Source organism: Desmodus rotundus, chromosome 12 (assembly GCF_022682495.2).
Source record: "Desmodus rotundus isolate HL8 chromosome 12, HLdesRot8A.1, whole genome shotgun sequence".
NCBI lineage: Eukaryota > Metazoa > Chordata > Mammalia > Chiroptera > Phyllostomidae > Desmodus > Desmodus rotundus.
Window position 1 is genome coordinate 42,794,948 of NC_071398.1, and position 23,386 is coordinate 42,818,333.

The window sequence follows — 23,386 nt, forward strand, 5'->3', positions numbered from 1 at the left end:
ATGCAGTAAGTGCTCAATGATTGCAGCTGTTAGGACCCTTTCCCACATTTCACTCAAGTGGAAACTGAGGCGCTGGGGAAGGTCAGAGCTTCTCAGGCCAGACCAAGAAGATGTTTGCAAACCCTGAAAAGAATACTGCAAAACTCAAGCGAGTACATCTTGCATGAAATGCCCACAAACCGCACGCTTTTCTTCCCTCGGTTCCTCTCTTGTGTATCAGTGACGCTGAATCTCTGGACGTCTCACCTTGTTCTGGACAAAGACAGCGTAAACAGTTCTGTAGAGAAGGACAGGAAACAGCCCAGAGAGGGTCAGCTTCCTGCCCTGGGTCACACAGCACTGGGGCTCAAAGAATCCCGAGTCCCCACCTGAGGTTCCACCCCAGCCCCAGTGCTGACCCCTGGCTGCCTCCTCCTTCTGACTTCTCAGGGGAAGAAAAAAAAAAAAAAAAACCCATGCCAGGAAACATCCATCACTGGCTATCTCACTGGGGCCAAAGGGGCAGGGGTCAGCAGGGAGGCGACCTCAAGGTCTCCGTTTGGACCAGGATCCTGCAGGGCTGGGGGTGAGAGGCTGGAATTTTTCCCACCCTGAGATTTTCCTGCGTCAACCCAGGAGGGCGCCCTGGACGCCGCTGGCCCTGCCCCCAACCTCCTTCCTCTCTTGACACAGCTTCCTGGCTAAGGATGGATGGGGAGGACAGGCCAAGGTGAACCGCCAGGCCCAGGAAAGGAGAAGCACTTGAGATTGACAAAATGAGGGACCTTGGCTCAGAGTGGCCGAGGGCCGGCTGTGGAGTCACGCAGCCTGGGGACTCAGTGCAAACGGAGTGGCCTGGCTGTTCCCGGTCCGCTGGGCCCCAGTCTCGCTGTGCTACCCAAGAGTTGGACCCTCGCCCGGCCTTGGGCGTGTGAGAAGCCCTTGGCCCTGGGCCCTGCCCTCAGGTCCTTCCTCCCCCCCACACACTGGGGACTCAGCCCTTCCTTGTGTTAAATAGAAATGTCTTTATTCTAAGTATCGTACATTCCTTAATACATTGGATTGGGGCCAGACCTTGAGGTGAGGGAAAAGGGAGGGGGGTTTGGGGATATTTCTGTAGTCTTCCAACGCCACCCACCACCCGCTGGGCTGGGAAGCATGTGCTGGATCGGGTCTGCTGGCCTTGGGAGAGTCCTTGCTCCCCCTGACCCCTGTTTCTCTTCTGTACAAGGGGCTTGGGGACCAGACGACCTCTGAGGACCTCTGCATCCCAGGGGTCTGCGGTCCCAGGCAGGGTGGCAGGGGGACGGTGTGTCAGCAGCAAAGATGGGGGCACCGAGGCAGAGGGCTAGGGCAGTCTCAGCGTTGGGCCCGGGGTCGTGACGGAGAAGGAGGCCGAAGACAAGACAGGCTGGCCAGACTGGGCCTGGCCAGCCTGGACGGGGGAAGGAAGCCCAGGAAGAGAGGGAGACCAAGGCAGAAGGGCGGGCGGGGCACGGGGATGTCTGCAAAGAAGGCACGGTCCCGAGGCGGTGACAGGGCCCCCCCCTCAGACAGTTCCAGGTCCCGGGCCACGGCCAGGATCTCGTGGCGGGTGGCTGTGTTGCGCAGGCCACGGATGTCGAGGAGGGCAGCCACGTGCTTCCGCCTGGGTGTGAGGAAGGGACAGGCACTTGGGGGTTCTGGGCTCCCGACGCCCACCCAGCCCGCCTGTGGACCCCTCCTGATGTGTGTCCATCCCAGAACAGATTCCTCCCGCATACCTGAGCCCTCTCCTCTCACAAGGCCCCCAAGTCCCTCCCTTCACATCAGCCCCCCTGCAGATCCCCTCGTGTACCCACCCCCAGCCTCTCCCCCCATGCGAGCTCTCCTCCAGAACATCAGTTCCAACCACTTCCAAACCACCCCCCACCCCAGTGGATTCCAGAGCCTTGGTATCTGCACAGGAATCCGCCTTTCCACCGAGGCTCGGCTCCTGATTGCAATCCTCAGCCCGAACGAACTTAGCTCAGGCAGCTCCCACGCGCCCATTTGGATGCCGCCCTCAAGGCTGTTTAAGCTCTGGCATCTACAGCAGCACTGAAGGTCATCTTCACCGACTTCTCGGCCCCACACTGTCACTCCACTGCAGCCCAGAAGGGCCCCCCCACGAGGCCAGGTCTGCAGGTTTCTCACCTCGGAAGCTCCAGGGCACTCCTCCCAAATTCAACTCCAGATCGCTCAACCTAGACCCCGTTCTGGGAGCTTCGTCCCCAAATTAGGCCTTGGAGCCTCACTCGCATCACCTCCAACCCATTCCGCAATTCCAGTTCAACCAAAATTCCACTCCAGGACTAAAATTCACTTCGGGGACCCTTATGTCAACGGAAAACATCGTACTCCAAACTGACTCTGTTCTAAGACCCTCGTGGCTAAACCTGATGCATTGAGACGGTTCCCTTCACCCCACCTCAGCTCCAGACCACAGGCCTGAAATGCAGGCCCGGAACCACCAGCCTATTTCAACTCAAGATGCTGAACCCCACATCCATTTCCAGAACTTCCACTTCAAACAGCTCCAGAGACTTCTGCTCCCTTCAGTCCTGCTCAGCGCCTCCGCCGCACCCACAGCCCCGGTTTCAAATCCCCACAGCTCCAAAACGCGCGTCCAACACACGGCTCGAGTGAACTGCAAAACGCAGCCGCCAAACTCGGCTTCGGAACCGCTCCTCCCAGCGCGAGCTTGAGACCTCTCCCACCGAGCTTCAGATTCAAGTTCTGCTTCAAGTTCAGAAACCCCAATCCAGCAAGAATGCCGGGTCCCCAGCTCCCATGGAACTCCAGGGCTCGGTGCCTTCCCACGGACAGGAGCTCCACACTCCAGAACCAGAACAGCGCATCCTGAACGACTTTCAGAGTCCCCACCCTCAGCCCTGCACCTGGACCCGGGGAAGCCCTGCTCCCTGTTGCTGTGGGCTTTTGTCTCTCTGGGGAAAGGGCATCTGTCTGCTCGTGGTACCCCTCCCGCCCCCATCGGAATTCACGGGGCGGTGTCTGTGGTGGCCAGGGGCGCCAGGTTGAGAGGCAGCCTGCTGCTCGGATTCAAGTCTCAGCTTTGCCACTTGCTAGTTGTGACATCGGGGAAAAACGCAAGGAGTTTCTGCCCACCTCCGAGGGTGCCCAGCACCTAGAGCGGGCTGCCCTTTAGTACAGGGCGGTTAGGTAACATGCTTTCGTGGGCTGGACGTTAGGACTCAGTAAGCAAGGGCCCATGTTGCTACCGTTGTCGCCATTGATGGTGAAGATGATGAAGATGATGATAAGTTAATAATACTATGGAAAGAGGGCTATTATCCCCATGGAACAGATGAGGAAACCAAGGGTCACAGAGGACCACAGAGAAAGGAAACGGTCCACCAGGGTCGGAACGGCGCCCGCCGCTGCGGTGGTGCGGGTGCGCCCGCGTGTGCCCGCGCAAGTCCCGGTGTCCCCCGCGGCTCCCCTGCTGGGCCGGCCCTTCCTGCCGCCGGCGGCCCCGCGCCCCCTGCCCTGCGCTTCCTGTTTGTTTTCGAGCCCTGGCGGCGGCGGCGGCAGCCGAAGGAGGGAAACCGTATTAATAATGCCCTGGTTCCCGCAGGAAACGGCCGTCAGACGCGCTCGCCGCCTCCCGCCCTCGCCCCAGAGGCAGGAAACGCAGGGACGGATGCCAAGGCCGCCCGGAGACCGCGGCCCGGCTGCGGCGTGCGGATGGGAGCGCTCACCTGATGTCTGGGTAGTCACGAACCAACACCCCCACCTCCACCTGGATGCTGGGCGTGTCCTCCAGCTGCAGGACTTCGGCCAGATGAGGCACCACGGCGTCCAGCCACGAGGCCGGGGACTCCTGCAGGACAAGGTCCGCGGCTCGCACTCTCCCCCAGCGCTCCCCTCCCCAAAGCACGCCCTCGCCCCTGCGGGCCTCAGTTTCCTCATCCGTCACACCGGGCAGAGGACAAGCTGTGGCCAGAGGTTATCTGGAACCTTTGGAAATTTGGAGAAAAATCCGTAATAGAAGTCATTTCTAGCTTTTGCAGAGAATTCGTGGCACGGGATCACCTCTCAGAAGGCAGCCCGAGCTTGCAAACCTGGGGCGGGGTGTTCGGGTAGGAGGGTACAAGGGATCGCTCTGCGTTCCCAATACAATTTCCAAAAAAAAAAAGAAGAAGAAGAAGAGGAAAAGAATTATTTCCCCATGGAGTCCAGACTAGAAAGTCCTGGAACTGTGGACAGGGAGGCCCTTCTGGTCTCCGGCCGATTCCCACTGGGTACACAAGTAAGAGGCGTTGGTGAGCTAGAATTCTGGGCGTTGGGAACGCTGAGGTTCCGAGGCTCTGTTGCCTTTGGCCCCTACCTTAGTGCTCCGAACAGCAAGCAGCCAGTGTTTGCGGGGTGTCGTCCCCTCCGCGCCAGGTAGGGGCCTGAGCCCTTCACGGGACATAACTGACCCCCCCCCCCCCAACAGGGATTCTCAGAAGCGCCCACAGGCAGCTGTCACCGTAAGAAAGCCGGGTTTTACCCGCGACGGGCAAGGACCGGAGCGTTACCGGTTGCTGTGGGCTGAACGTTGGGTGAGCTCTTTCTGCTAAGCCCCCGCCCGGGCTATGGGGGCCCCTCGGCCCCGGCCGCACTGACCAGCCGCCTGAAGAGCCTCTGGAGCTGCGCCGCGTCCTCCCGAAGCCTCCCGGCCACGCGGCTGCGGGTCCGCGCCGAGCGGCAGCGAAGGCGTCCGCGGAGCAGGGGCTTCACGTACTCCACCAGCGCCCGCCGGTGCAGCTCCGCCACCAGCGCCTGGGGACCCGGGCAGACGCCAGGGGGTGTGAGCCGCCGGTGACCCCCGCGCCCCGCTCCCTACACCGGGCACCCCTGTCCCTGCCCACAGGATGCCAGGCCCCCTCCCAGCCCCTGGCCCCCAAAAGTGACCCCTGCCCTGATGAAATACCCTCCCCTGCCCCTGAGCAGCTCAACATCTGCTCCCGGCCCCCAAAGGGCCCCCCACCCCAGCCTTCTGCCCATTCTCCCGAGTTCCGCCACCCAGAGGCCCCCACCCTGTCTGCACTCGCCCTGCACCCTAATACCCAGGGGCGTGCCTCCCCGCGGGTCCCGGGCACAGCGCCACCTAGCGCACCCCGCGAGGGCTGCTCCCCGCCCTGCAGGGGGTCTCCCCCCCTGCAGAGCTCTCTTGCTCCCCGCTCCCCCACCCCCCAGAAGGCGCACCTGGTAAGGCTCATCCTGCATCCTGCGCAGGGCCAGGGCCTGAGCGCCCAGCGTGCCCACGATGCCGTCCAGGGCCTCCGGGCTGCTCAGCCACTTCCGGCGCATCAGCTTGTCGAAGTGGGGCTGGGAGGCACAGAGAGGAGGAAGGGTCACGGCTCCCCTTCCTGCCGCTGCCGCTCTCTTTCTTCACCGAGTCACTCCGTGTCAGTCCCCAAACCCGGCTCTGAGCTGAACCAGGACTGCCAGGACTGCGCGGTGCTGGGGGCACAGCCGTGACTGAGGCAGCCCCAGCCCTGCCTTCATGGGGACAGAGTCCAGAGAGGGAGACAGACACTGTCCTCAGACAGTGGTAACCCAGAGTGTGCAGGGCTGGAGCAGGGGAGCCCAGGCAGGGGGTTTAGGAAGCTCAGAAGGATGTCTGGGTGGGTCAGAGCAGAGTCAAGGAGGGCTTCTTGGAGTCAAGGAGGGCTTCTTGGAGGAGGAGACACCAGTGCTGAGGCCTTGATGATGGCCATTGTGGGCCAGATGGAAGAGGGAGCAGCTCAAGGCAAGTGTGAAGAAGGTCCAGAGTTCAGACAGGCTTGCGCTGGTCAGAAGACCAGCCGCCAAGACCAGTGGGTAATTCTCTGGGCCCAGTGTGGGGTAGGGAGGCTGGAAGGAGGGAAAGGGGGGTGATGGGGATCAGAAGGGAAGAGGGACTCAGGTGGTATGTGATCAGAGGATGCAGCAGTGACTGCCTGTGGGGGGAGGGGACGGAGGCCTCTGGATGGGATTCAGGCAGTGGATGGGCAGCGGGTCTGTCCCTGAGAGGCAGGCTGGGAAGAGTGAGGGGAGACACAGGAGTCTGGGTGGCCGCCAGGTGTGTGAGGTCCCCGGAGACCTCGGGGGTGGTCTGTGGGGTCTGAAGCAGGTCCCTACTCCACTCAGCCCAGCACCCCTTTTCTGCTCTCTCATCCTGTTCTCATCCTGACAATTTTCTTTCTTTCTATTTTAGACAGAGGGGAAGGGAGGGAGAAAGAGATGGAGAGAAACATCAATGTGTGGTTGCCTCTCACGCGCCCCCTACTGGGGACCTGGCCAGCAACCCAGGCATGTGCCCTGACTGGGAATAGAACCGGCAACCCTTTGGTTCACAGGCAGGCACTCAACCCATTGAGCCACACCAGCCAGGGCAGTAGACCCACTTTCTAAACCTCCAACAATAGGGTCTGTGGGCTTTGGTGAAAATCTGGTCTGAATTAAGTGAGCTGACGTTCTGCGCGCAGCTGCTGGCTCAGGACATGTCACTGTTGCAGTGAAGTGTGGACACGGATGGAGATGACAGCGGCCGGTACCCACAGGCCAGGGCCCCAGCTGAGCACTCGCAGCCACAGCATCACTGCTTCCTCAGAGCCTCTGAGAAGGCTGGAACTCCTGTGCCCTCCATGTAAGCAGAGGCCCTGAGAGGACGAGCGATTTACCCGAGGTCCCCCGACCTGGAAGCCGTGTAGCCGGGCTCGAGACAAAGACTGTACCCCCTTCCCAGCACCCCCAACCTCTCCCGCCAACTCACTCACTTCCATTGACATCCTTGTCCATTTAGTCACTCAACAAACACTCTGAGCCTTCCTGGGGGCCCAACCCTGGGTGGGTCACAGGGGACACATCACAGAACGCTTGGGGACACAGTGCAGAATGAGACAGACAAACGCTTAATCATCATAAGCAGCTCAGAGAGATCTAAATGCCACTGTGATATTTGATGATATTAAGAATTGTTGTTCGTGCCATGGCCGGGTGGCTCAGTTGGTTAGAGCGCCGTCCCGTACACCAGAAGGTTGTGGGTTCGATCCCCGGTCAGGGCACAAATGGAGGTTGCGGTCCGTCCCAGTCTGGTCCTGGCGCATGTGGGAGGCAACCTATCGATGTTTCTCTCACTCCCTTCCTCTCTCTCTCTAAAATCAATAAACATATCCTCAGGCGAGGATTTAAAAAAAGAAAGAATTATTGTTCTTTGTGTCAGGTATAAAAATGGCATTGTGGTTGTGTTTGTTTACAAAGGATTCCTTATCTTCTGAAGATACAGGCTGAAGTGCTGATGGATGATGACAGGATGTCAAGGGTCTGCCTGAAAGGAATGCAGTGGGCCGGAGGGGTGGGGGGGCGTGGGGGGGGACAAGCCCGGCCAGGGGCTGGGACTCGCGGGAGCTGGGTGATGGGTCCATGGAAGGTCATTCTGTCATTCTGCCGGTTTTGTGTATGTTTGAAATTTTCCATGATAAGAAGTTATTTTAGAAACATTCCAACAAATCCTTGCTCCTGAGAAACTAACATTCCAGTGGGGAAAGGCGGATTTAAAAAAAAGCAGAAGATACAGCATGGCTGCTGACGTAGGCGCTTCGGTGGCAAATAGAGCAGGGAGTGAGGGAGGCTGTTTCATTTTATTTTTAAGCTTTATGTGTGGATTTGAGAGAGAGAAACATCCATTTGTTGTTATGCATTTATTGGTTGATTCTTTTTCTAAAAAAAAGATTTTATCTATTTTTAGAGAGAGGGAAAGGGAGGGAGAAAGAGACGGGGAGAGCCTGGCTGGTGTAGCTCAGTGGATGGAGCACGGGCTGCGAACCTAAGGGTCGCTGGTTGGATTCCCAGTCAGGGCACGTGCCTGGGTTGCGGGCCGGGTCCCTAGTGGGGGCCACGTGAGAGGCAACCACACATTGATGTTTCTCTCCCTCTCTTTCTCCCTCCCTTCCCCTCTGTCTAAAATAAGTAAATCTTTGAAAAAAGAGAGAGAGAGGGAGAGAAACATCAATATGTGATTGCCTCTTGTGCACCCCCTAGGACCCCCTACTGGGGACCTGGCCCACAACCCAGGCACGTGCCCTGACTGGGAATCAAACCAGTGACTCTTTGGTTCTCAGGCTGGTGCCCAATCCACTGAGCCACACCAGCCAGGGCTCTTTGGTTGATTCTTGTATGTGTCTTAACTGGGGATCAAACCCACAACCTTGGCATATCAGGAATGATGCTCTAACCAACTGAGCTACCCAGCCAGAGTGCCAGTCTATTTTTAATAGGGCAGTCAGGGGAGGTCTCGCTGAGAAGGTGTCAGCTGAGTCAAGGTTTCTAAGTGGTGAGAGATGGAGCTATGTGGCTGTTGGAGGGAAGAGCGGTCTAGGCAGAGGGAACAGCAAGTGCAAAGGGACTGAGTCTGAACCGTGTCTGTCTGCTCGGGAGCAACAGGGGGCCCTGTGGCTAGAGTGGGTGAGGGGGAAAGTGGGTGGCACTGAGGTCAGAGAGGGAAGGGCACCCTGTGCAGGGCCCTGGGGGCCATGGCAGGGCCCTTGGCCTTTGGCCTGAGTGAGCTGGGAGCCATGGAGGCTTCTGAACCGAGGAGGAGGGATGGTCTAAAGTACAACAGGGGCTGGACATGTATCGCAACCTTGCGCCCCAACCATACACCTCTCAGTCTCAGCCCCCCATCTTGCCACCACCCTTCCCACATACCCTCACCCACCTCTGAACCCAGCCCTCTGTCCACTGGGCAAGCACAGGAGCCCAGTGAAGGTGGACAGGGCTCTGGGGTCTAGGAGAGGCTGGGTAGGGACTTGGGGGACCTCAGTGGGGAGGGGCTCCACCCAAACCCCAAGGCCCCTCCTGCTGGTGGCTCTCTGTCTTCCCCTGGACCATATCCTCCCACCTCTTCCTTCCTGTGTCTCCCTAGGCCCCTAAATAGCCCAGACATGGCCGGCACCCTCACCCCTGCCTGCTTCCCAAACTCTGAGTCATGAGCTGGAAGGAACAGAGGGTTGGGGGGGTTGCTCCCCTGTCCCGGCAGGGCCCCACCCCGCCTTCTGCCCCATTCACCTGCAGCTCCTGGAACAGGAGGTCGGCCAACACGCGGTGGCAGAGCCGGGTCACTCGGTCCAGGGCGCTGGCCGCTGCTTCCCGTGCTGGCTCGCTTTCGGGGGGCCCCACCCGGGCCAGGCGCTCTGCCAGAGCCCTGTGGGGATCAGTGAGGTTAAAAATCAAGGAACCCCAACATTCAGCTCAACCGCCTGGACCTGCCTCCCTCCTTAGATGGACCCTATTTTGTGGGACACTGGGATGACAGGTCAGATGGGGCACTGGGAAAGTCAGGGGCTCTGGGGAGACTGGGGGGCTGGGGGGCTCTGCGGAATGAGTGGGGGCCCAGGGGGTGCTGTGGGAGGAAGGGACTCTCTCCAGGTCTGTTCCTCTCAGTGCGAGTGGGGAAGTCTCCATTCTCAGAGTTCGGGATTCCAAACATCTGTATTTCTAAAATTCTACCCTTCTCATTTTCTGTCATTTTAAGAGTCAGTGACCCTCCAAAGCTGAAGGAAGACTGAGGGCAGTTTGGCACTTTCTGCCCAAATCCCAGCAGCTCCCCTTGTGGGAATGCATTCTTGGGTCCCGGCGTAGGCAGAGGTGCCAGACGTTTCTCTGCAAGAGAGTGGAGCCAGCTACCCAGCCGGTGGGGCCCGGTCAGGTAAAGGCTGGTGTGTCCGAGAAGCGAGTTCAGCTCAGACACGGAAAAGGGCCGTGGGGACCCTGCGGGTACTACCAGAAAAAGCTCCAAGTGGTTAAAGGGAGAGGGGCAGAGTGTGTTTGATATCCCACCATTTTTATTTTTTAAAAGGAATAGTATGTAGGCGTCTATTTAAAGATATTTGCATGTTCCTGCGGGAGATACGAACATATCCACATGCATATAATACGCCACATATTCCTGGAAAATATGGGGATGCTAGCAATTACTGGTTGCCTCTAAGTGGAGGCGGGGGATGGGTGTGGTGGGCACAAGGATTTTCTCTGTTTTAAGTGAATAAAAAAGCAAAGTAAGATAAAAAGGTAAATAAAAATGTAGTTCTTAAGAGTCCAGCTTCTAAGTTTCTGGAATCCTAACTCCATTGTTTAAATTTACATTCAATTTTATTTTATTTTGAGAGGGAAAGAGATTAATTTGGTGATCCACTCATTTATGCATTCATTGGTTGATTCTTGTATGTGCCCTGCCCGGGGATCGAACCCACAGCCTTGGTGGAAGACGTTCTAACCCACTGAGATAACTGGCCACGGCTAACGCTCCACTGTTCTGATGATGGCAAGTCTCTGCTCTGTGATACTCTGGTTCTTTCTAGGAGTCCCAGGTCTTATGCTAAGGTCCCAGGTACATGCCTCTCTGCGATCCCCACCCAGGATCCAGGCCCTGCAGTTCAGCTTGTCCCCAGGAATGGCCCTCTTCCCCGCACACTGTGTGGGTGTTCTCACCTCAAGGGGGGCCCACAATTGACCAGGGTGATGGTTCTGCTGATATAGGTGTCGGGTAACAGCTCCCGGACTCCTGGGTTCTCGTGGAATCGCTCCACGCGCTGCTGGAAGCTGGTGGGCGCGTGACAGATGGAACTCGGTTGGATAAGGTCCCTTGCTGGGCACTCAGCCTGGCAGAGCCTGTGACCCCACCACGGCACCCCTGCCCATCAGGCCCTGATCTTCTCTTCCATATCTCCCCCCTCTGCTGCATCCTGGACCCCAATGCCCCTCCCACCCCAGCCTGCACCCTGCATACCTCTGCAGGAACTCTGCCAGCCCCCCCAGGCAGCAGTGGGCCATCCGCTCCCCGAACTCCTGGCTGATGCGGGGCGCCCACTCCGTGTGCTCCTCCAGCAACTGCGTGGTCCAGGGTGTGAGAACGGGTGAGGAGGGGCGACGCCCCACTTCCCCACCCCGCAAGGTCTGCTGAGTCTCCTTCCTCTCCCCCAATCCCGACCCGACCCGACCCCTACCTCACACACGTCCTGGGCCAGGCTGCTGGACGTGTCCTCCGCGCTCCCCCAGTGCTCCTCGTCCTCCTGCAGCGCTCGGAGCAGGGCCGCGCGCGTCTGAGCCTGCGGTGGGGAGGGGGGAGGAGAGGCAGGAGTGGGGGGAGGCGCCGGGAAGCCTCCCCCTCGCCCCCCACCCTGACTTTCTCCCACCACAATCCCCACACCTCAGCCCCAAGCAGGTCTGGATTCTACCAGTGAGCGCCTCCAAGTTGTGCTGGACCACAAAACGCCCCAGCCCTTCCCATTGCTTGGTATTAAGAGTCTGGTTCGAAGCTTCCTCCATCTACTGCCCAGAGGGTTTAAGGGTCAATTCTCATTATTTCATGGCCCTAAGACTCTGCTCTTAGGTTTGGCAAAATAAAATAATAGTAACAGTAATAATAACAACAACAACAATAATACACTCAAGATCATCAGATCCTGGGATCCAAAAATTCCCAGGGTCTGGGATGCTAAGCTAACTCATCTCTGACTCTCTGGTCCAATGTTGTCTTCAACTCACTGACTCTAGAATCTGGGTGTGTTCAAGTCTGAGACTCTAGCTTTCAAGTTGCAAAGGCTCTGATTTTTGTACCTGAGGCCGGACTGGCATTCAGTCAGGAAACGGGTGGCCAGCCCAGGTGTTTTTGGCGGGACCATTCCGCTCAGGGGTGTCCACCCACCAGGTTTTAACCAGGTTTACTGTCAGCCCTGCCTCTGTGCAGAGCTGCTTGGTGCCTTCCTTCTGCGAGTCTCTGGGTCTGCGAGGGGAGGTGCCGTGACTGACTGGCTCTCGCTCTACAATTTGAATGTCTGAATATACTGAACCTTTACCGAGCGTCTCTATGCCCGGCTGGGTGCTGAGGATACAGCACCGAGTGTAAGACCCAGTGTTCAGTGTGGATTTGCATTTCTTTGCCTTTCGGTCGGAACCCAGAAGTTCACAAAGGGAAAGGCGGGATGAGAACCTGGAAGGCGGGGCAGGAGAGGCCCCCAAGCCCAGTGTGACCCCTCCCTCCCGCAAAGTGCCTCCTCCTCCCTCCCGAATCACCAATGCCCAGTCTCGGGTACCTTCACATCTGTGACACATTCATCCTCCAAGCCCCGAACGATACCAGGAGACAGAAGGGGCCCTAGCTCCCCGTTCTCCAGGGCGACCATGTCCACCAGCCCTAAGACTTCTCTGGGGGTGGGGTAGGGGGGTAAGAGACAGGGAAGTCTGTGAGAGATGGGGCAGAGCCACTGACCCCCCATCCCCATCTCTTTACACCCAGTGTGTGACCCTGGGCCACTCCCTTCCTCTCTTGGGACCAGCTTTGCTCATCCCTCAAAGGAAATCTCTGGGCATTGTGGCTCCCCTGGCCCCAGCTGTCTGAGTCAGCTCCCCGGTGGAAGGTATCCAGGCAAGACTTACAGGAGTCAAGTTCAGGCTTGACCATCTGGCACACAAGGTCTCACCCACGACCGGCTTCACGAGACAGAAGCTCCCTTCCACCCCCGCCCCTAGTCCCTACCACCTCCGCTGGCCTTGGAGACCTCCCCAGCCCAGCCCTGGCTCCCTGCCTCGGTACCCCTGCATGCCTTGGCCCACGCAGTCCCGCCACCCACCCACCAGCACAGCAGGCTTCTGCTCAGGGCGTCTTCTCAGCCAGAAAGCACCAGCTGCCTGCAGATGGGACTTAACTCAGGCCCCACCATCCCTGGCAGCTTTCCAGCCCCCTCTCCTGCCTCCATCTCTGGTGGATGGTGTGAGAATGTCATAAACACATGTCCCCAAATGGGGTCCAGGGGGTCGGTGCTAGGAGCTGCCTTCTTCTTCTTCTTCTTCTTCCTTCTGATTTTGTTTGAGGAAGCACAGTCTCCTTCACTGTCTAACCTGCGGTTTGCGCGTGGCCCCTCCTTTCCCCCCACTCCGGGAGTGGGGAGGTACCCCAGTCACCGCTAATCACCACATGCCGTCCCCCAGCCACGAGCATGGGCACGTTTGAGGTTCCAAGCCTTGATAGTTATAAGATTCTAGGACTGGGAGACTCGGCGGTGCCGGGTTCTAGATGCTAAAATTGCAGAGCGCACGGAGCCAGCGGTGCTACCGTCCAGACAGAGGGATGAACAGTGCCGCGCTTCTAGGACCCAAAGACGGGACAGGCTAAGGGTTAGGGCCCCAAGGCTCACGGGTACTGCGGTTCTAACTCCGAAGCGTCACTAATTCTAAAGTTCTAAGACTGGAAAAGGCAACAGCGCTAGTGCCCTCGGAGCCAGAGAGAGCAGTGAGAGGGTCCCAGCATTCGAAGGGTCACCAGTGCCAAAAGTTGAGGACCGGAAGGGTCGGTGGTGCTAAGTTCTGGGGCTGGAAGGGTCCGCCCGCAGGGCTGAGGTTCTAGAATCGGGAGGTTCCGTGTTCTAACGGGCTAGCACCGGAAGAGCAGGGAGCGCTAAAATTCTAGAATTGTAAATGTCTTGGTGAAGAAGATTGGAAGCGTCAACGGTGTTCAGGTTGGAACTGAAGGGCCAGCTGTTCCAAGGGGCTCGGGAACCGAACAGGCCAGGGTGGGGCTGGGCGGGGAGCGGTTCTACACGGCGGTGGAGTGTCTGGTCCCTAGGCGGCCCCAGCTCACCTGGGGTACACCCGGTGGTGCCAGTGCAGCAGCGCGTAGCGGTCGGCCAGCGGCAGTCTCCGGCGCGCGGCGGCGCCCAGCCAGTCGGCCAGTGCGCCGTGGTAGCCGCGCAGGTAGACCCCGAAGGCGCCCAGGCCCGCCGGATAGGCGGGCGCCAGGCGGCCCCGCACCACGCCCATGTCCTCCAGCAGCCGCGCCCGCAGCGCCTCCAGCTGCGCGGCCAGGCCCCCGGGCGCCCCGGGGGCCGCCGCCTCCAGGCGCTCGCGAGCCGCGCGCGCCACTGCATCGGCCCAGCGGGCGCGCAGCTTGCGGGCCGCCCCTGGTCCCCGGCGTCCGTCGGCCGCCTCCTCCTGCACCAGCACCTGGCCCAGCTGCGCCACGGCGCCCGCCCCGGCGCCCACGCCCGGCCCGGGGCCAGCCAGCGTCTCGCGCACCAGCGCCCACAGCTCGCGCTGCAGAGCCTCGTACAGCAGCGTCAGGTCCCGCGCCCGGCGGCCCCCGCCTGCGCCCTCGACCTTGGGCGGCCCGGGCGCGCCGCCCCCCGACGACGCCAGCTCCTCGGCCTCCAGCTCCAAGATGTGCTCGTCGGCCCGCGCGAGCTCACGCTGCTGGATCAGACTCAGGATTTCCAGCACTGTGGGGACAAAGTGGGAGTCAGGGGGAGGAAAATGGGCAGGGGGGAAGCGGTGGGGAGGTGAGGGAAATAGAGCTAGGGGAGGGGGACAGGTGTAGTGCAAAGAGTGGAGTCAGGGGTGGTTCAGGAGAAGGGGGAAGAAGGAAGGGTGTGTCAGAAGACGAACTTGGGGGGCAGGGGAGGGATGAGGAAGTTGAGGGCTGGTGGTAGAGGATGGAGGAGGCCGGACAGACGTGGAGGGAGGTCGAGAGAGGAGGATGAGGAGACTAGAGAGTGGAGGAAGACCAAGGAGGGGGAGGGGAGCGGTGAAAGAAGGAAAGGGGTCGCGTTTGGGGAGGAGAGGGGAGAGGAGGGGGGAGGAGGCAGAGAGAGGGCCAGGACTAGGGGGAGGAGACAGGAGAGGTTAGGGAAGGGAAGAGAGGCTTGGACGATGGAGGAAGGCGTTTGGATATGGCAAGTAGGTTAAAGGACTAGATAGTAGGTTAAAGGACCTTAGTAAGAGCGTTGGAGGAGGGGAGGCAGAGGAAGTGCGGGGTCAGGGGTTGAGGGAGACGGTGAGGGCATGAGGTGAGGGGTCAGGCCTGGGAGGGGTATCAGGGAGTCGGTTAGGGATTGGGGAGATGGGGAGTCAAGGGGTTAGACAGAAAAAGTGCATGGGGGCCAGAGGACGCCAGTGGGCTGAGGGCGGGCAGAGGGATGGAGAGAGCCCGTGGACCAGCGGGCAGGGGGGAGGCTTGGACATGGGGAGAGGGTATCAAGAGATGGGTCTTTTGGGGGTGCACACAGCTCTGGGGTGACCTGGCACTCTGATGAGTTCAGACTGCCCCGAGGGAGGGGAGGCATGGGGCTGGGAGGCCTCCGGGTTGAAGGCAGAGGGGGGGTCCCACTGGCCCAGGGTTACCCCGACACCTCCACCCCCCTCCACTTCCTCCCTGGCAGAGAAACTATTTCCTGGCCAGCGCTATTTCTGCCCATCCGTTTCCAGAAGGCGGGGGCTCCTGTCACCCCCTTCTCACCTCCCAGTAGTGCCCTCCCACTCCCCAGGGAGCTGGGGCTGAAATAGCCTCAGGCCAGGATGTGGAGGGCATCAGAGGACGCAGAGAGGGCTCTCCGGAGGCCCCCAGCGCTGGGGCAGCGGGGGCTGCCCATGGGGGTGGGGGGCTAGGGGCTGGGATGTGGGTGGAGGAAATCGAGACAAGCTTGGGGGTGGGGTTGAAGGAGAGGTTGGTGGTACCGAGGGAGATGAGGATGGGTGTGAAGGTGGGAGTTGGGATGAGGGAGTTTGGGATTAGGGTGGGGTTGGGTTGAAACCTGCAGAGGGGATGGAAAGGACAGCGAGTGGCATCTGGGGCTTGGGGAAGGCGTTGGAGCCGTGGGTGAGAAGAGTTTAGGTGAGAGCTGAAGACGGGAAGAAGGTAGGGTGGTGGGGCTGGAAGATGACCTGTGAACTGAGTTGGGGTCGTGAATGGGTGGAGCTGGAGGTGGAGGTTGGGAATGGGGGTTACCACTGGGACTCTGCATGGGGTGGAGATGGGGTTACAGCCAAAAGAGGAGGCTGAGTTTGGGGTGGGGTTGAAACTGGGGGGTTGGGGAGGGGCTAAGACTGCAGGAGGCAGTTGGGGAGGGGAGTGCAGTTGAAGGTAGAGGGAAAGATGGACCTGGGGGAGGGGGTCAGGAGTGAGACTGAAGAGGGGAGAAGGTCGAAGTTGTACATGCCCACAGGGTTAGAGTAGAGGAAGGGGCCATGGGGTGGGGCGGGGCAAGTTGGCGGTTGCCATGGTGTTGGGTGAGTGATGAGGTCAAAGGTGGCGTCTGGAGAAAGGGGTGGGTTGGGGATAAGGATGGGATATGTCTCCAGGTGGAGATGGCCAAGGGGTTGGAATAAATGTGGGAGAGAAGACACATTTCCCCCAGAAATGTGGGGAAGACACAGGCTTGGGACAGGTTTGGGGTTGAGGATACAGATTGTGGTGTTCCCAGCTGAGCTGTCCCCCTCCCCCCCCAAAACGCAGGTGAAGTCCCACCCCCCAGGACCTGAGAATGGGACATTATCTGGAAATAAGGGCTTCACAGAGGTGATCAAGTTAAGGCGAGGCCATAAATTGGGCCCTAATCCGATGTGACTGGTGTCCTTGTCTCAAGGGGAACTCTGGACGCCAAGGTAGACGTGCTCAGAAGAAAGGGGACATGGTGAGTCTCAGAGACAGGGCCACGTGAAGATCGAGGACCGGAGTGATGCAGCCACCAGCCAGGGGACACCAAAGGTTGTCAGCAAAGCGCCAGACGCTGGAAGAGGCCGGGGAGCATTCCTCTCCAGGCCCCCGAGGGGGCACGGCCCCTGCCGACACCTGGGTTTTTGACTTCTAACCTCCAGGCTGTGAGAATACATTTCTATAGTTTTAAGCCCCCTAGTTTGGGGGACTTTATTACGGCCTCGTATTGGAGAAACTACCACAGGTGGTGATAGATTTGGGGCGATTTGTCAGGAGGTGAAGGCAGATGTGGCGTGGGGCTGGGTCTGAAGGTGACGCTTGAACACGGCTCGAGGTGGGGCTGAAGCTGAATGTCGAAGCTGGGGGCGTTCGGGATGGCTTGGAGTTAGCTAGGGATGCGGCTCAGAGGGGGTGGAAGGGGAGAAGGGGTGGAGGGTGACGGAGCAGGGTGAGGTGGGGGCTTGGCATAGGGACAGGGTGCAGTGTGCAGGTTAAGGAGGGGCGCAAAGTCAAGGTCGAATGCGGGTACTCTGAAAGGGGATGGGATTGAGGGTGAATTAGAGTGGGGAGGGAAAGACGGCTGAAACTGGGGGAAGGCAGGGGATTGGAGGAGGCGGGACAAACGGTGATTCACCTGTCACTGGACAGGGGGGTGAAGTTGAAGATGGCAGGTGGAGGAGGGGTGGACTGAGGACGGGCGTGGAGATGGGGCTTGGTGGCGGGCATCTGGACTGCAGGGCGCCCGCTGGCCTTGGCCCTGGAGGCGGGCAGGGGTGGGGGTGGAAATGTGCGCTGTGATCCCGCCCCCCCGGGCCTGGATCGCGACTTACCTGACAAGGGCTCCTTCATCTTTGGGGGCTCCCGGGCCTTGGGCGGCGGCTCAGGAGCCGCCTCGCCCGCAGGCACTGCCCTCTCGGCCAGGGAGGCGCGCCGGGGCTTGGGCCCGCGCCCCAGTCTCAGGAAGGCCAGTCTCCCAGCGGCCTCGCGGGAGGCCTCGTCGTCAGCCTGGGCTCGGCTCCCCTGCAGCCTGGCCAGGAGGCCAAAATCCGCCGAGCTCCTGCGCATGCCTGGGGGCAGCACGCGGCCCAGGAAGGAGCGGGACTGCCCGTTGCCGTGGCTGGGGCTTCCTGCCCGCCGGCCCGGGGCCCAGCCCAGCCGGAAGGGGGACAGGCCCGCCAGCTTCTCCAGGGTGGCGCGGCGGCCACACGACGTTCCGTTGGGCAGGCTCCCCAGCCGCCCAGTCTCCTCTTCCTCCAGCCCTGGCACATCCTCAAAGGGGTTCCGAGACGACCTCCCAGGCAGAGTCCCGGCCCGGGGCACCTTAGAATCTGCCACCCCAAGACTCTTCAGGATGGGCATCTTGTCAGGCGGGGGGACCTGGGGGAGAAATAATGGGCCATGAATGGTGTGGATGGTGACACCTGTGTGTCCCCTGCACTTCGGGGCACGGGTGCCAGGCACTAGGCTGAGCACTTGAATCCTCACCCTCCCACGAGGTGGTTGCTATTATTATGCCCGTTTTGCAGACGAGGACGCAGGCTCAGAAGGGCAAAGGCACTTGCCTAACGTCCCATAGCGACTGAGGGAGGAAGGCAGGATGCGCACCGAAACCTGTCTCCTTCCAGAGCCTGGGCTCTCACAAGAGCACTGGTACTCGGGCCCTTGCCCTCCGACTCCTGCCCTGGCCTGTTTGTCCTCTTAGTTGACCCCCTTAGTCCATGAAGAAACAGGCTCAGAGCCCTGGCTGGTGTGGCTCAGTGGATTGAGTGCCAGCCTGCAAACTGAAAGGTCACCAGTTCGATTCCCAGTGAGGGCCCATACCTGGCTCATCAGGCCAGGCCCCCAGTAGGGGGCGTGTGAGAGGCAACCAATGAATGTTTCCCCCACACATTCTCTCCCTCTCTTTCTCCCTCTCTTTCCCCTCCATTCCCCACTCTTTGAAAATAAATAAATCTTCAAAGGAAGAAAGAGGCTCAGAGAAGGGAAGGCTGTCTCTCAAGGTGACACAGCAGCCAAGGCTGCTTGGGGCCCCACTGTAACCCAGGCCACATGCCCATCCACCCACCCCACCTCAGGGCACATGCAAGAAGCAATCAATGAATGTATCAATAAATGGAACAGCAAATCAATGTTTCTCTCTCTCTCAAATCACTAAATTTAAAAAATAAATAAAATGGTGATTTACCACAATAAGAAAAAAACCCTCCAGCTGGTGTAGCTCAGTGGATTGAGCACCGGCCTGCGAACCAAAGAGTCTCCAGTTCAATTCCCAGTCAGGGCACAGGCCTGGGTTGTGGGCCAGGTTCCCGGTAGGGAGCACGTGAGACACTACCACACATTGATGTTTCTCTCCCTCTCTCCCTCCCTTCCCCTCTGTTTAAAAATAAATAAATACAATCTTTAAAAAAGAATAAAAGAAACTTTCCTAGGTATTTGTCGTGGCCCCAGCCCTGTGCAGCCACTGGGGACACAGCGGTGGCCAAGGAAGACCCAGTCTTTGCCCTCACAGGTCTCGAAGCTTCCGACCCTTTCATCTGCTTGGTCCCCCGTCTCCCTCCCTTTTCATGGTCCCTACTCTGGTCCAAGCCCCCTCCTGCTTCCCCGCCTCCTCCCTGGTCTCTGGAGTCTAGTCTTGGCCCCTCCAGTGTACCTTTGAGGATCTCGTTAAAGCACAACCTGCCCTCCCCTTCTCTTAACCTCCCATGGCTCCCCGGTGCCCTCAGGGCAAAACTCAGGCCCCTCACTTGCCAGCTGCCCTCCTCAGCAGTGCTCTCCCACATCCGCCTCCTTACTCTGGCGTCTGTTGATCCTTTTTTTTAAGCCCTTTTATCTGTGTTATTTCTTTCTTTATTTATTTTTAGAGAGAGGGTAAGAGAGGGAGGGAAATATTGATGTTCGAGAGATACATCCATCAGTTGCCTCTTACACACCTCCAGCTGGGGACCTGGCCTGCAACCCAGGCCTGTTCCCTGACTGGGAATTGAACTGGAGACTCTTTGGTTCGCAGGCTGGCACTTAATCCACTGAACTACACCAGCCAGGGAGGCATCTATTGATCTGTTTACACGGAAGACCTGTTCTCCATGCTCCTCTCATGTTTTAGGATCCAGCCCTTGTGCCCCCTCCTCCAGGAAGCCCTCCCTGATGCCTGGGCTGGGTCAGGTGCCCCCCTCAGGCCTTCCCCTACCTCACCCCAGCCCATTCTGGGTTGTCATTGACTGGGGATGGTTCTGTGTTCCCCACTGGACTGTGAGCCTCAAGAGGGCAGGGTCAGGGCTGTCTTTGTCACCACTGTGTCCCCAGCTCCCAGGGCAGGCATTTGGGGAATGAATGGGTGATAAACAGGAAGTGAAGGAAGGAGCAAGAGACTTCATTCCTTGTGGGGAAGAGGAATGCTGAGTCAGGCTGGAGGGGTCAATGAGGAGTAGGCCACAAAGGACCTCGAATGCCGTGGCAAGGGACGCGGGCTGTCTCCCAAGGGCCCTGGGGAGCCATGTAAGGGTGCTTTTCGAAATGATGAAATAGTCCAAACATTCAGAAAAGCATAGAGAACAAACTTAATGAGCAACTCAGTGCTTACAATGCTAGCTGCAACTAACGCAGACATCCGCTCGGCTTGTTCCGACTCTTCTAAGAATCAAGCGTTACCGATGCGCTGAGCCCCAACACCGCTGCCTGACCCTGTTCACTCGGCCCTTTCCTGAGACAAGCGGCTTCTGGAATACCCATGCGACGGACTTTCACCCTGTGCCCACATGGGCTTGTGCCCAGAAATAACAATACACCCTTGTACATGGTTTCAAACTCTCCTTAAATGCTCTCATCCCATGTGGCTCTTGCCGTTTGATTCTTGGGGGGGAGATCCCTTATTTTAGGTGCCACATACTATTCTGCTGTGTGACGGTGCTGGAATCGCATCAAAGGCCGGGTGCCCCACTGCTGGACATGGAGGTGGTTTTGGACGGGATCTGAGCAGGCAAAGGATGGGGTCAGGACTGGGTAGCTGTGGGGGGGGCGCAGGGGGTCTGGGGGCACGCTGATGCGGAAGGAGCTCTGAGTTGGCCAGCCCATGGCCCTTTCCCAGTGGGGGGCTCCCTTCTTCCCTCCCGACTTCAGCCTCTAGACCTCAGCTGTCGTGTCTTCAGTCTCCTCTTTGTAGAAACACAACCTCCCAGCCTCTCCATGGTCTTCACCGTCCCTTTTCCCCCAGGGAGGCAGTCACCATGACAACCCCGGGCCTGGAGCCCCTACCCCCACCCCCGCCTGAAGCTGAGGGCAATCGATACCACTCCTCAGAGGCACACACTCTTCACATGCTGAGTTCACTGTCTCCCATCTTCCAAACAGGCTTCTTCTACGCGCCTCACCCCCAAAATGGTTCTGTCGTCCCCAAGGACTGGATCCAACATCCCTCCACAACTCCACCACCCGCTCACAAAGGGAGGCTCGGAGTTGCCTCCCATGGAAGCCAACTCGGTCCAGGCTGGATTGGACATCCCCCCACCGGCTTCCATACCCACTCCCACGCCAGATCCAATACCCCCAAACCGACATCCCGGACCTGGCTGCAACATTTTCCCAAAACTCGCCCCGACGTCTTTCCCCTTCCTGGCTCCAACACCCCCTCTGCAAACTGACTCTGACATCCTGCCCCCTCCAGCCCCCTTGTCTGCCTCCCGGTGCCAGGCCCCTGACTCACTTCCGAGGCCTCCCCAAGCCCCCAGGCCCCGGCTCCTGCAGGATGTCTTGGCCACCAGAACTTCCCTCTTTGGGCTCCTCCTCCTCTTCCTCGCTGCCAGCCTTTCCCCAAATACCCAAACCCTCCACAGACTGCCTGACCTGTTTGCAGAAGTCCTCGCCTCTGGTCCGCAGGGCCTACACCAGAGAAATGCCCTTGGCAGTTGCGCGTCCAAGCCCGACCCTAACTAATACAGCTTCAATCCAGCCTCGCCCCCCAGACAACCTGCCACCAGGCCAGCCGGCTTCAGGTTCCTCCTGTCCTTGCTCCCAACCCACCCCCACCTCCTGCTCCATTGCCCTCCCAACCCTTGTCCCTGCTCCCATCTCCAAGACCCCATCTCTTGAGGACAGAGCAGAACACACACCCGTCCCGGGCCTCAGTCTGCCCACCTGCACGCGGAGGGCGTCACACCCAGCCACATCTCACCTCTTCTCCCCGGGTGGCTCCGAGCCCTCCCTCGACTCCCTCGCAGCCTCTCTGGATCCCTAGTCTCCCCTGCAACCTCCGCCTGCTCCCACCTGCCCACCCTACCCCTGGCCCCCTCGCTGGCAGCCTGCCCGGGTCAGGCTCCAGATTCTCTCTTTGCCCCCAGTTTCTCTCTTTGCCCCCAGTTTCTCTCTTTGCCCCCAGTTTCTCCTGGCTTCAGGACAAGTGTTTCCTTGAACGCTGGTCCAACCCAGCCCTGGGCTGTGCCACTTTCCTGGGAAGCCGTGGATCTTGCTCCCTTTCCCCAGCCCTCTCACCTCTGTTCTCAGGGCCTGGTCCCTCTGTCCCTGCTGCTGTCCTGTCCTGAGGCTACTTCGGCCAGGACTGCTGAGAGCTTGGATCTGAGGAGGGGGGGTTAGAGGAGGTCAATTTCCTGTCAGGAAACCCCTCCCTCTCTGGGGCCAGGGTTGGGAAGGACTTGTTATCTGTCTGCCCTTTCAGACCAGGCTGCGGTTCGGCCCCCACCCTCACCCAGCCTGCCAGAATAAGTCCCCCCCCTGCCTGCTCTTCACGCCTCCCAAGGTGACAACACCATCCTGGGCGCCTGGGGAGACACCCCCTGCTGGGTGTGGGCTCTCTCTTGGTTCCCGGCTATGGGGGGGGGGGGGAAGACGAGGAGGCAGGGTCTGCCGGCCCAGGTGCCAGGACCGAAGGCCGGAGTGTTGGCCCTGGCTGGTGGCTCCGCGGGTCGGAGCGTCGTCCCCGGGCTGGTGTGGAAGGCAACCAATCCACCGCTCGTTCGGTTTCTGTCTCTTTCTCTCTATGTCTCCCCCCCACCCCCCCATTTCTAAAATCAATAATAAAAAATATATCCTCGGATGGTGATTTAAAAGAAAAGAAATGGGGCCGTTTCCCTAAAAGCCCCTGTGCGCAGGTCTCTGCACGGCCCCCTCCTTTTTTATCATCTTGTCTCAGCCCCAGTGTCCCTTCCTCACAGGAGACACCCCCCATCCAGCCAAAGTGCTCCTGCTCCCCCTGCCCCCCAGATCAGAGAGATGGCTCTGGGTGGGGGGCTCCTTCATAGCATGTCCCCCAGTCTGCACCAATCAGGCTCCCCTGTCTGCCCAGTGGATTTTCGGTAGACCCAAAGCAGATGGCTCAGGTGTTCATCTTCATGCCCCCAGACGCGTGCCTGGCACGGAGTCGGTGCTCGGTAAAGATTCGCTGACCGAATGCACAAGTGGGGGTAGGTCAGAGCGGAAGCGGGGTCGGCGGTGGCCGGTGCAGTTGGGGTTGGGAGTGAGTTGGGTGTTGAGTGAGGTTAGATGAACAATTAGGGTTACTTTGAAGGCTGGGCTTTAGGTATAGGTGGCCTTTCAGCAGCTCAGGTGCAGCATCCCGGGTGCTGGGCTGGGATGAGTGATCACTTGCCTAGGCACAGTTGGGGTTTGGGTCAGTGTCATGGGCAGGGGTTGGGCTCAGGGGTCACTGCCTTCCCCCCAGCTGATGGCCTCTGTCCAAGGACTGGGTTTGCCAGACACTGGGCATTGGAATAGGGGCTCATTGGGTGGCCAAGAGGGGAGGAGGAGGGACGGGCTTTGTCCCCCACCCCGGTCAGTGTGGACCCGTGGCCATCAGGAGGCGGCCCAGGTTGGGACCGAGTGGCCTGTTGGGGGCTATGATCACTGTCACTTTCAGAGGGAGGGGTTTGCTGCAGGTACGACAGAGGCAAATGACCCCAGAGT

General features: G+C 59.3%; 1 protein-coding gene across 1 annotated transcript; it reads right to left on the reverse strand.

Moving 5' to 3' along the window:
* Positions 1-970: 970 nt before the first annotated feature.
* Positions 971-22,041, reverse strand: EXOC3L2 (exocyst complex component 3 like 2). Its single transcript, XM_053915329.1, has 12 exons — positions 21,959-22,041; positions 17,305-17,851; positions 13,628-14,261; positions 12,084-12,195; positions 10,995-11,096; positions 10,778-10,878; positions 10,480-10,590; positions 9,058-9,193; positions 5,212-5,334; positions 4,630-4,785; positions 3,720-3,841; positions 971-1,627 (listed from the first exon to the last, which is right to left on the reverse strand). The coding sequence occupies exons 2-12, from the start codon at positions 17,831-17,833 to the stop codon at positions 1,339-1,341; spliced, it is 2,415 nt and encodes an 804-aa protein (XP_053771304.1). The 5' UTR covers positions 17,834-17,851; positions 21,959-22,041; the 3' UTR covers positions 971-1,338.
* Positions 22,042-23,386: the final 1,345 nt, after the last annotated feature.